Below are 13,059 nucleotides of genomic sequence, written 5' to 3'. Positions count from 1 at the left end.
AAACACCTTGCACCACAGAATGAAATTCTGAAGACATAATAAGTTTGGATACTGATCATTGGGCTAATTTTTGCTACATATTTCAAGTTTGGTATAAAGTAGAACTATATTTTTATTTTTTTTATTTTTTATTTATTTATTTATTTTAGAACTATATTTTTAAAACATGCATTTGAGATAACTTGTCTTAAAAACAAAAACCTATCTTTATGTGCTAAAATAAAAACAATTAAATAGTGGTAATTTTTACTGATTTACAAATACTGTCTTAGATGTGAAATCACTAAGTTTAGTATCATACCTCAAGTGTGTCCATCTTAATGAAGTTGTCTTAAAAACATTTTTGCAAACGAAGAGTAAATCTTCAAAATACCAACAGCTAAATACAATTCATTTCCCTCAAAAAAGAGATTATTACAGAAATAAATGAAATAGAGACTATAAAACAGAGGGGAAAAATCAATGAAATAGTTTTTTTTTTAAATAACAATAAAAATGATAATCCTTTAGCTAGACTACTAAGAAAGAGAGAAGACGCGAATAAAATAAGAAATGAAAAATGAGACATTACAACTAGTATCAGAGAAACAAAAATGTAAGAAACAGCTATGAACAATTACATACTAACAAACCGGATAATCCAGAAGAAATGGATAAATCCCTAGAAACACATGATTTGCCAAAACTGAATCATGAATAAATAAAAATCAGAGTGGACCTATAACTAGCATGTAGATTTAATCAGTAATCAAAAACCTGCCAACAAAGAAAAGTCTAGGACCATTCAGCTTCACAATAAATTCTATCCAACTTCTAAAATGGGACCAATTTAAATTAAAACCAATCTTCTTCAAATTCTTAAAAAATATTTAAGCAGAGAGAAACTTCTAAAATCATTTCATGAGGCCAGTATTAGCCTGATATAAAAAACAGAAAAAGATACTATAAGAAAAGAAAACTAGAGATCAATATCCCTAGTGAATATAGATGCAAAAATTCTCAACAAAATACCAGCAAACCAAATCCAACATCATATTATGAAAGAGGAATACATCATGACCAAGTGGGATTTACCCCAGGAATGCAAGGATGCTTCAACTTATGAAAATCAATTAGTGTGGTAAATCACATTGACATAATAAATGTTCAAATCACATGATCATCTCCATAGATATAGAAAAAGCATTTAGTAAAAATTCAACAACCTTTCACGTGATAAAAAGCATTCAACAAACTAGGAATAAAAAGATATCACTTCAATATGATAAAGACCATATATAAAAAGCCCACAGCTAACATCATATGTGAAATGGCAAAAAACTGAAGGCTTTTACTTCTAATAAAAGAAAAAGACAAAAATGCCCACTCTTGGCACTTCTATTTAATACAGCCATAGCCATCAGAGAAGAAAAAAAACTTAAAGGCATCCAAATTGGAAAGGAAAAAGTAAAATTATCTTTGTTTACAGATTCCATGACTTTAAATACAGAAAACTCTAAAGATTCCACAAAAGAACTGTTAGAAATAAGAAATAAATTCAACGAAGTTGTAGGATACAAAAATCAATTGTACTTCTGTAAACTGACAATGAACAATGTGAGAAGGAAGTTAAGAAAACAATCCCATTTATAACAGCATCAATAACAATAAAATACTTTAGGAATAAACTTAATGAAGGAAGTGAAAAACTTATATAATAAAAGATACAAAACATTGTTGAGAGAATATAAAGACAAAAATAAAGAGAAAGGCATCCCATGTTCATGGATTAGAAGACTGAATATTGTCAAAATGCTTATACTATCCAAAGTCATCTACAGATTCAATGCAATCCTTATCAAAATTCCAAAGGAAGTTTTGAAGAAACTGCAAAATTTACATTAACATTGATATGGAGTTATAAAGGATCCTAAATATGCTGTCTTGAGAAAGAATAACAAATTTAGAACCCTCATACTTCCTGACTTCAAAACATATTACAAAGCTATAATAACAAAAAAATTACGGTAGTGGTATAAAGATATACATGTAGACCACTGCAACAGAATAGAGAGCCCAGAAACAATGCCAAAAACTGATCTTCCAAGGGTCCCAAAAGCACACCAAGGAGAAAAGAGTCTATTCAACAAACGATACAGGAAAACTGGGTATCCACGTGAAAAAGAATGCAAGTTCATCCTCAACATACACCACACATAACAGGGAACTCGTCGTGAACTTAAGTGCTTAATACCTTACAAAACTCCTGGAAGACAACACAGAGGAAAAGCTTCTTGGCACTGATACTGGCAATGATTTCTGGTATATGACACCAAAACAACAGGCAACAAAAGCAAAAATAGAGAAAAGAAACTAAGCCTAAAACCCTTATGCACAACTAACCCTAACTCTAACCCAACTAACACTAACCCTAACCCAACAAACCCTAACCCTAACTGTAACCCTTCTAAACTAACCCTAACCCTAAACCTAAAACCCTTCTGCACAACTAACCCTAACGCTAACCCTAACCCTAACCCTAACCAAAACAACAGGCACAAAAGCAAAAATAGAGAAAAGGAACTAAAGCTAAAACCCTTCTGCACAACTAACCCTAACCCAACTAACCTTAACCCTAACCCTAACCCCACTAACCTTAACCCTAACCCTAACCCCAACCCTAACCCTAATTAGGGAGACAATCGAGAGTGAAAAGGTCACCTATGGAATGGGAGAAATCGCCTGAAAACGATATATATGATAAGGAATTAATGTTCAAAATATGTAAGGAATTCCTACAACTCAAAAACAAAAAACGAAATAACCTGATTAAAAAATGGTCAAAGGATCTGAACAAACAACACATATATGGTCAACAGGGATATGAAAAAAAATGCTCAACCCCCCTAATCATTAGGATTAGTATAAATCACAGTGTAAATCACAATGAAGTATCACTGCACACTTGTCAGGATAGCCCCTGTTAAACAAAATTTTCTAAAAATAACACATGTTGAAATGCATGTGGAAAAACTGCAACTCCTGGCCATCGTTGGTGTAAATTTAAAATGATTCAACTGCTGTGAAAAACAGTAGAGAGGTTCCTAGAAAAATTTAAAGTAGGACTACCATATGATCCAGAAATTCCACTTCTGGGAACTGAAATCAGGATCTCAAAGAAATATCTGTACACCATTTTCTCTGAAGCATTGCTCACAATAACCAAGAGGTGGAAAGAACACAAATGTCCATGGACGAAGTTACAGAAAAAGAAGATGAAGTAAACCATGGAACACTGTTCAGTCATAAAAAAGAGGAAAATCCTGTCACATGCTGGATGGACATTTAGGACGTAACTTTAAGGGAAATCAGCCCATCATGGATGAACACAGCTTGGTGCTACTTTGTGTAGAGCATCTGAGAGAGTCAAATTTACAGAAATGGAGAGTAGAAGGAGGCTGCCAGAGGACGCTCATTGGTATTGTCATGCAAGATGGGAAATGTCTAGAGATTTACTGCCCAACATGGTGCTTATAAAGTTAATAACACTGCACTATTAACTTAGAATTTTATTGAGGGAGATCTCATGTTATGTTTTTTAAAATCACATTAAAAAGAAAAAATATTTCCTAACAGTCACCACCAAGGGCAGTGTTGTTACAATTCCAAGCCTCCCTTCACTGTGGAGTTAAGAGTCCCGTTGGGCCCTGGGAGGGGGTGCACCTTCTCCTGATCAAGACTCGACTTCCCCACCTCCACACACAGAACTAGGGAGGAGGGGATCCAGGAACTACCCTGCAGAGGCCAGAACATGCCAACTGGATACCAAACTAACTTCCAGATTTGGGGACTAGAAGAAAGAATCCTGCCAGGAAACGGTCTTGTCAGACACTTACCCAGCTAACTGGAATACACTTGCATTGTTAAATATCAGGGCTTGAATGAAAATGTGTTTCTAGATTTAGGTAGGATCCAAACAAAGATAAATAACTAAATACACGAGGGGTGTAACTTCACATTATAAATATCCATTGAAAACAAGTGTTACCACAATCTGTACCTGAACAGACAATATGAAGTCTAACGTATCAACTTATATTCAACATTTCTAATTGAATGTAATTAGAACACAGCTCATCCATTCCCTCTGATCACACACACTTATATATACATGTATATAATCTTTTATATTTGTAAAATGTAATATATACACATATATAAATAATTTCCAAAACAACTTTTTTCATCAGAAACAAAAAAAAATCTAAAAAAGAGTTTAGAGATCACTTAAACAATCTCTCTGCTTGATGTGGCCTCTTTGTACAAAGTGAATATTTTCTAGGTAACTTGTCTATCACTCCATAAAGTTTTGTGGGCTTCCTTTCTTACGTATCTACGTTTACCTTTTGCAAGTAAAGCACTGTTCCCTTTAGTACAGCATAAAAGGTCTTCCATCCTCGCTTGCCTCTTGGAGCTAGAAAAGGAAAACAAATGGAAAAGTTTAATTTGACAGAAATTTGCATTTTAGAATGAGAACCTGAAAGGTCAATGTGGTAACTGTTCTCCAATGCTCCTGGTTTATTTGCTACTGAGACCAACATGGCTCAGTGGTGAAGAATTCGCCTGCAATGCAGGAGCCGCAGGAGACTCAGGTTCGATCCCTGGGTTGGGAAGATCCCCTGGAGGAGGGCATGGCAACCCACTCCAGTATTCTTGCCTAGAAAATTCCATGGACAGAGGAGCCTGTCAGGCTACAGTCCATAGGGTCCCAAAGAGCCAAACACACTGAAGTGACTTAGCGTCCCCACAGGAAACTAATAATAACTAAAATTTTCTTGAGCCTTACTATGTAACAGGAAGTATTGTCTCATTTAATCCTCACAATAGCCCTGAGAGGTAGGTACTATTGCTCTTGTCTTTCTATAACACTGAAGCACAGAGACGTAACCTGCTCATGATCACATGAGTAGGAAGAGAAATAGGAATCTGAACCCAGGCGGTAAGGCTGTGTGGTTCGTGCTCCGGTAGACATAACTTAACTACTGGAAAAGCAAGTGGCATGTTGGAAGTACATGTTAATCCAAGGGCTCATGAACAGCGCCTTCATGGCTTCCTCAGAGTTTCCGAGAGACCTAAGAAAAAAGTCTCAGAATACAAAAGGACCCCTCTTGGCCTTTCTCCCACCCATCCACCAGTGGGACTGTAACTTTAATTATTACTCCTGTGGTAACCTGTAAGACCTCTGCAGCAGGTGCTGCCACACTGTAACATGGTTTTTTCTTTCTTTTTTTGTCTAAATGTCTCTTTAAGTAGGCTGTGAATAACCTGAGAACAAGCATCTTTCATCTTCAAAATTCACAGAACCTAGTATAATGCAAGGCAGACACTAGGCACCTTTACAAAAATTCTCCAAGTGAATTTTCTTCCAGAAGTCCTTACAATCCCCATCTTTGTATTTTCCTGGAGTATAAAGTAGAATTTCTATATTGACTTACGTAAAACTTTACAGATTATCTTAAAGTAAAAGCACAGATTAGCAAAACAGCTTACTATTTACTCTTAATCTTAATAAAGTTAAAATCTTGTAACCAGAAAACGTTATTACCTGAACACCATTTCTCTAAACATGTCTACTCAACATGTAGGAAGGGCATTTATTCTCTCTGTTATCAAATATTTGACTGCCTTTAACCTGGACGCCTGAATAAATTAGAAAGCGCATTATTTTCAACCACATCTTTTAAATGTCCTTTGACTGAAGAAACCTTAAGCTTGGAAACTAGGTGAACAGCCACCTACACAATACAGGTGCTCCTGCCAATACCATACTGAGATATCCACCTGGCAAGTTAAAAAAAAAAAAAAAAAAAGGCCTCAAAACATCCGCTCTGCAGGTTTCCAGGCGAAATTAAAAAAAAACAACAAAAAAAACCAAACCATCCCATATGTCTCCACCATGTAAGGTTTAAAAATGTGCACTCAAAAATAAATGATCAAAAAATGTATACCATAACCTTCTTTATAAAGGAAAAAGAGTGGCTACTATAAAGAAAGTCACAGATCACTCTACACACACATGAAGTAAAGGCTGAGCGCTCTGTTAACAGACGTCATACTCCGACCCGGGCCGTGAGAGCGCGGTGTACCCAGCAGCGGCCGCCGGCTGCAGGAGCTGCCGCGGCAGAGGACAGGGGCAGCTGGTGTGCTGGGCTGTCGGCTGGAAGGCCGACCAGCTGGTCCACGGTCCTCTCACCCACCAGCCCTCACTCGGTCACTCCTGACCAGTCCCCTAGCCTCTCAGGACCTCAGCCACTTCATTTTAAAATATGGATAACTCATTTAAGTTAAGATAAAACACTGGCTTAATGCTGGGAAAGAACTCAGAGGAACCCTTCTGTTTTCCATAGGAAGAATGCAGGGCCTGGATTTGAAAGGCTGTTCCCAAAGCCCTAAAACTAATTTAGTGGCACTTTGAGATTCTTTAAGTGCAAAGATTTACACATCAATTTTTCTGCTTTTCATGTAGAAATCTATTAATCTGTTACTAAGGCTGTTGCCCCAGACTCATACCTCTGCCCCTCCCTCAAATGGAAACCAACTCCTCTCATCCAAGTTTCAGGAGGAGGCTCCAAAGAGAAAAACAAGAACTGGTTAGAACCAAGTAAACCCAAGATGGCGGAAGACGACTTCTAGTGACTTTGAGCCATATTAGTTAAATGACACATTTATTGGCACCAGGACAGTTGACAATCGCCATGACAACAACTGCAATTAGAAAAGACCCTGATGCTGGGAAAGATTGAAGGCAGGAGGAAAAGGGGACAACAGAGGATAAGAGGGTTGGATGGCATCACCGACTCAATGGACGTGAGTTTGAGCAAGCTCCAGGAGATGGTGAAGGACAGGGAAGCCTGGCGTGCTACGGTCCATGGGGTCGCAAAGAACTGGACACGACTGAAAGACTTAATAACAACAACCACTGCAAAGCCCTGACAAGGACAGAAGAGGAGGGCGGCATCAGGTTCGGATCCAAACCACACCCCTGTTTGTGAATACCCCTCCCTCTCTTTCCAGTCTTATCTTTAAGCTCGACTCTCCGACATACATCGTGTCTCTGCCTGAATGGGGTTGAGAAGTTGGTTTGCTAACCAAGTTCTGGCTTCTTTCCATTCTTTGGCCATTGAATAAAGCCTGTGCCATCCCAATGGCCATCCCAACGTCCTAATGGGTGTGTGAATCCTAGCAGATAAAGAACCTCCTTGATGGAGACAAGGAGTCTCCATCTGGGTTAGGACCCAGTGTGGGTCTAGTGCACCAGTTTGGTAACAAATTCATGTACGTGTTCATGAAAACTTTTAACAGGTCTTCATCATTACCACAGTAAGTCGATTAGAAATGGACCCCAGCTGAACTGTGATCTAAAGTCACCTGAGGGTGACAGATGCTAAGTCAGGGAGCATTAACCCTGTATTCCATGCTCTACTTTTCCGATTCCCACAGAGGTTTAAAACTTAATCCTGTTTTTGGTCAGTTATAACTTACTTGGTTCAATCCACACCACAGTGCTGAGAATAAGACACTATTATTATTATTTCCATTTTACAGTTGGACCAGTATGGGTGCAAACGAGTGGAATTCAGGGAAGAAAGGGACCACGGTGCACGGGAACAGGCTGGAAAGGCTTAGAAGCAGCCTCAGTGGCCCTGACTGTAAAGTCATTACACACGCACACACATACACACACATACAGTGAGGCTATGGCTTCGCATCCTCACAAGGAGCACTGTTCCTCATGATGACAACTGCAGAAGAGTGAAATCTGATGTCACAACACACACACCATTAAGTACAGAAGGCTGGGGAAAGAGTGGTAACCCATTTCGGAATGAACATGGTGGGAGGAATGAGTGAGGTTACTGACTGGGCCCTGGATGAACCCTGCTGGTAGACTCTAACACTAGGACAGTCGGCAGACGCATTTTAACAAATAGTTGGGTGCCTGCTGTGAAAAGGTGTGTGCTGAACTTGATCAATAGATCCTGCTTTGTGCACTAGTCTATGCTTTCAAGGCTATTTTTAACACGCATACTCAGATTGCAAAGACCACTTTCCTTCTTGAAAATAAAAGGATCATGGCGTACTTTAACTCTCATCAACTGCCTCCAGCCTAACATGAAAACAGTGTCTATTACTTTTGTTTAAGCTTACTTTAATAGACATTTTCTATAAATGGCCACTGTCTCTTTAGATTTCCCCTCATATTTACTGCTACCTTAACTTGTTATTTTTGTATCTCAGGTTGGTCTTCGGGGTTATTTTCAACTACCTCTTGAAATCTATACTTAGAAGTTCTTTTAGTGAGAGTCTTTTGGTGGTAAATACTTTTTATTTTTCTTCATATAAAAATGTCTTTCATTCATTAAATATTCTAGGTGGACAATTAACTTTTTCCTATGAAGGTATTATTTAATGTCACATTTAGGTACAGCGTGCTTGGCTTCCCGTTTATCATCTCCAAACACTTGCAATCATCATATGTTGAACACTGTCTCCGCATTGTCTCCTCTATTGAAACCTGCTACACTGACTTCTCAGTCTATGCCATCGGCATCTTCCCACTCCCAATTCTTCTGTCCTCTGTGCTGCAAGCTGCTGGTTTTATCTCCAGTCCTCCTGGGGCACCCAGATCAATGGATGCCTTGAGGGCTCAGCCGCCCCGGGGTAGCTCACCTGCTAAATTTGTGTTTATTTCCGCCTCGCTATTACTGGCTCATCTACTGGTTTAAAAGGTGTTTAAAAATATTTTAATCACTTTTAGATGTTTTATAATGTATACGAGTTTTGGAATTCTTAAGCCATCATATTAGCAAAAGGACTTTCTAGTTCTTCATTTAATTTATTCACAAATTTTATAATCTAGAATTCATTTGTAGCAGGATAAGAAGATAAGAGGTGCAGACCAGATGAGCGAAACTAGAACAAGGAACACCAGTGAGGAGGCTACTATAACCACCCCACGAGAGAGAAAGCCCACAGCGTGGACAGAGGTGCACAGTCAAGATGAAGAACTGGAGAAGGAGGGGGGCAGCGATAACTCGGCACCCACACCACGTGCCCTGAGCCCTGGGCGAGCGCTATAAACGCCCTTTGATCCAAACAATCCTTTCAGTTGGGTTTCCCTGCCTCTATTTTGAGATTTCCATCATTAACTATATTTGCAGTTCTGAGAGGTGGAGGAAGCTACTGAGGGGGCTACCTTTGTTTGGATTTCAAACCAACCAATTAGCACAGTTTAGACAAGGAAGCCTGTTCTATGGATACATTCAGGGGAAACTCCAGGTGACAATCCTTTGCAAGGTCAGGCTTGCTACTCCAGTAAAATAAACACAGTGGGCAGGGAAGAAGATAGGACGGAGGTGGGGGGTGGGGGGGTGCAAGTCAGGTGTGTTATCTGATCTCACTGACGCCTTCAGAGGCATCTAGGCTCACCACAATGACGCTCGGACCGGAGGCAGGACCCTGCGTCTGCCCTCTGGACGCTGCTCACCCAGCACTCCGCAGAGCAGTAATAACTGCCGCAGCCATGAGAACAGCGGCTGACACTGCTGAGAACACCGTCCAAAACTGAAGCCCACGGCTCCGTGAGGAGCCACTTCTATCTTCTTCACTCCGCAGACCGCAGACATGGGCTCTGAGACTTCACTAACCTGGAGCACGCGGTGCCCCAGCGCGCCGGTCACTTTTACTCTGGTTTGTCTGCAGGGAAACACCGGTCAAACCAGACTCAGCAACAGCGACTTGATTAACTCTGAGACACAGGGGTGATATTCAAATTAAAACAAGAAAACAAAAAAAAGCCAACAGGCCTCTGATTATTCCACATCTCTCTCTTTCTCTCTCTCTCACACACACACACACACACACGCACACACACACACACACACACACACACACACGCACACACACGCACACACACGCACACTACACATTTCTGCAAAAGAGAAACTGGCAGTTGTTCCAAACCTAAGTGGTAGTGGAACTATCATTAAATCTTCAACATTATAAACCAGTTCTTCTTAATGTTCTGATCTCATCTTTATTACACATTTGAAGAAGTCTTCTTGGAAATACAAAGTACAGTTATTACCACCGGTCTTTAAAAAATATTTAATGTACCACTGAGAATGTAAGCACAGCTGTCCCCCTTTCTGCATGAAGAGGAAGGTATGAAACACTCCCAAGCAGTGATTATTCCCAAGGTGTAAATACTCCCAAGCAATGAAATATTCAGTAATGATTAGTGATGGTAGGTAAACTTAATTGTTATTCATGTATTTTTATATTATGTATTATTTGTGTATTTTTATTGTTTTGTTTTATTAATTCACCAAAAGGTATAAGCTTCACGCAGAGGTTTTATCTGCATGCTGTTCTCTAAGTTCTTCTGAACTCCACTGGGAGCAGATTGCGCTTAAGATCTTACTGTTCCAATGTTTCTATTTTCATCAAGATCTTGGCCTGTTTTTGACCACTCCTCACTGCGGGTTCCCTGACTATCTACTTTTTTCTTTTCTTCAAGTTTAATATCAGACAGACGTAAGAAGCATAGAAAGACATAGTAGGTACAGTTCTTTTCTTTTAATACATTTAACCTTTCTTTCCTGTCTGTTGGCTTGAAAAACATTCTTCCACTGCCCTAGTAAAATGACAAAAATATCATTTTTCCCCCCAAATGGTAGAGGAGGTCAGTAAGCCATATCCACATTGATGAGAAAGAATTCCTTAAGTTATGGCTTCAAGGATGACAATGCAGGCCCTGCCAGGCTAGGACACAAGGGAAATTTAAGGACATAACAGTTCCATGTAAAATATTTTTAATTTCTGTATGGCAATAGACAAACACATTTAAAATATAGGGAGGGAGGGGATGTATGTACAATCATGGCTGATTTGCATTGTTGAGTTTCCGGGTGGCTCAGTGGCAAAGAACACACCTGCAATGCAGGAGACGCAGGAGACTCAAGTTCAACCCCTGGACGGGGAAGATCCCCTGGAGGAGGGCGTGGCAACCCACTCCAGTGTCCTTGCCTGGGAAATCCCATGGACAGAGGGGCCTGGTGGGCTATAGTCCAAGCAGTCAAAAAGAGTCGGACACAGCTGGACTGACTGAGCACATAGCAGAAACCAAGACAACAGTCTAAAAATTAAAAAGAAAGTTTATATATGTATTTATATACACACATACATATATAATGCCATACCAATGAGGCCCTTCCAAAATAAATCCAGTACCTTGCTGCACTTGGAAACAAAGACATGCTCAGTAAACGCCTTTCTACACCATGCAACTGGGACACATCTGTGTGAGATTTGTAAGAGGTACAAGACATTTCCTAAGTGCCATTCCCTGGTGACTGTCTGAAAACGGGGCAGAATTCTTAGAGTAACTCTCTTAGAGGATGAAGACACATACTACCTTGGCAGGAAGCAAGCTGACACAGAGTTCTGCTCTATGTCACTGAGGCAGCTGGAGGTCCACCTAGGGGGTGGGGTGGCGGGGAGGTTTGCTTTCCATGATGTGTGTGCAAAGGATTTAGATAAATTCACGGATGACAGCCCTCCCTACAAACCATTATGTGAAGTTAAGGGTAATCCTTTTATATTAATCCCTAATTTCCCTTCATAAAATATCCTCAGGCACCACCATAAGAAGTACTGCTTATGTGTTCAGTCAGTTACTTTAATTGCTCGGTCATGTCTGACTATTTGCAACCCCATGGACTGCAGCATGCAAGACTTCCCTGTCCATCACCAACTCCTGGAGCTTGCTCAAACTCACGTCCATCAAGTCAGTGATGCCATCCAGCCATCTCATCCTCTGCCGTCCCCTTCTCCTCCCACCTTCAATCTTTCCCAGCATCAGGGTCTTTTCCAATGAATCAGTCCTTCCCATCAGGTGGCCAAAGTATTGGAGCTTCAGCTTCAGCATCAGTCCTTCCAGTGAATATTCAGGACTGATTTCCTTTAGGATGGACTGGTTGGATCTCCTTGCAGTCCAAGGGACTCTCAAGAGTCTTCTCCAACACCACAGTTCAAAACCATCAATTCTTCAGTGCTCAGCTGGGCTTCCCTGATAGCTTAGTTGGTGAAGAATCGGCCAGCAATTCAGGAGCCCCCAGTTCGATTCCTAGGTTGGGAAGATCCGCTGGAGAAGGGATAGGCTACCCACTCCAGTATTCTTGGGCTTCCCTGGTGGCTCAGCTAGTAAAGAATCTGCCTGCAATGCAGGAGACCTGGGTTTGATCCCTGGGTTGGGAAGATCCCCTGGAGAAGGGAAAGGCTACCCACTCCAGTATTCTGGCCTGGAAAATTCCATGGACTGTATAGTCCCTGGGGTCACAAAGAGTCAGACACGACTGAGTGACTTTCACATCACTTCAGCTCTCTTTATGGTCCAACTTTCACACCCATACACGACCACTGGAAAAACCATAGCTTTGACTAGATGGACCTTTGTCGGCAAAGTAATGTCTCTGCTTTTTAATATGCTGTCTAGGTTTATCATAGCTTTGCTTCCAAGGAGAAAGCGTATTTTAATTTCATGGCTGCAGTCACCATCTGCGGTGATTTTGGAGCCCAAGAAAATAAAGTCTGTCACTTTATTTTCTGAATGTATGTTAGTTGCTCAGTCCTGTCCGGCTCTTTGCAACCCCATGGACTGTAGACCATCAGGCTCCTCTGTCCATGGGATTCTCCAGGCAAGAATACTGGAGTGGGTTGCCATTTCCTTCTCCAGGGGATCTTTCCAACCCAGGGATCGAGCCATGTCTCCTTTTCATAACAGAAACAGGTTTATGTTATTGGTAGAGAACAGAACCTGAAACATGAGAACTGGAAGAACAGACTCCCAGGATGCCCCTGGCAGGCTGAAGTTGACTCTGGATGTTATTCTATTCCTTTAGGAAGTCAAGACTCTTACCCTAAATCGATCTTTCTAGAATGGCAGTAAGTACTTTGGACCGAGAGCCTGGAAACCCGGATTTTGTTCACACATTCTTATGTCTACTGTTTCTCTGATTT

General features: G+C 40.5%; 1 protein-coding gene across 12 annotated transcripts in view; it reads right to left on the bottom strand.

Annotated features, from left to right (window-relative positions):
• Positions 1-13,059, bottom strand: part of PSD3 (pleckstrin and Sec7 domain containing 3) — a 575,456-nt gene that overhangs the window by 65,285 nt on the left and 497,112 nt on the right. For all 12 annotated transcript variants that reach the window (XM_043893683.1, XM_043893685.1, XM_043893689.1 and 9 more), the window contains one exon: positions 4,383-4,453. In XM_043893683.1, the coding sequence (XP_043749618.1) occupies positions 4,383-4,453 (71 nt within the window). The remainder of the gene's footprint in view (positions 1-4,382; positions 4,454-13,059) is intronic.

This window comes from Cervus elaphus, chromosome 32 (assembly GCF_910594005.1).
Source record: "Cervus elaphus chromosome 32, mCerEla1.1, whole genome shotgun sequence".
In the NCBI taxonomy this organism is placed as follows: Eukaryota; Metazoa; Chordata; class Mammalia; order Artiodactyla; family Cervidae; genus Cervus; species Cervus elaphus.
Note: the sequence above shows the minus strand (reverse complement) of the source record. Positions and strands in the feature narration are given on the sequence as shown.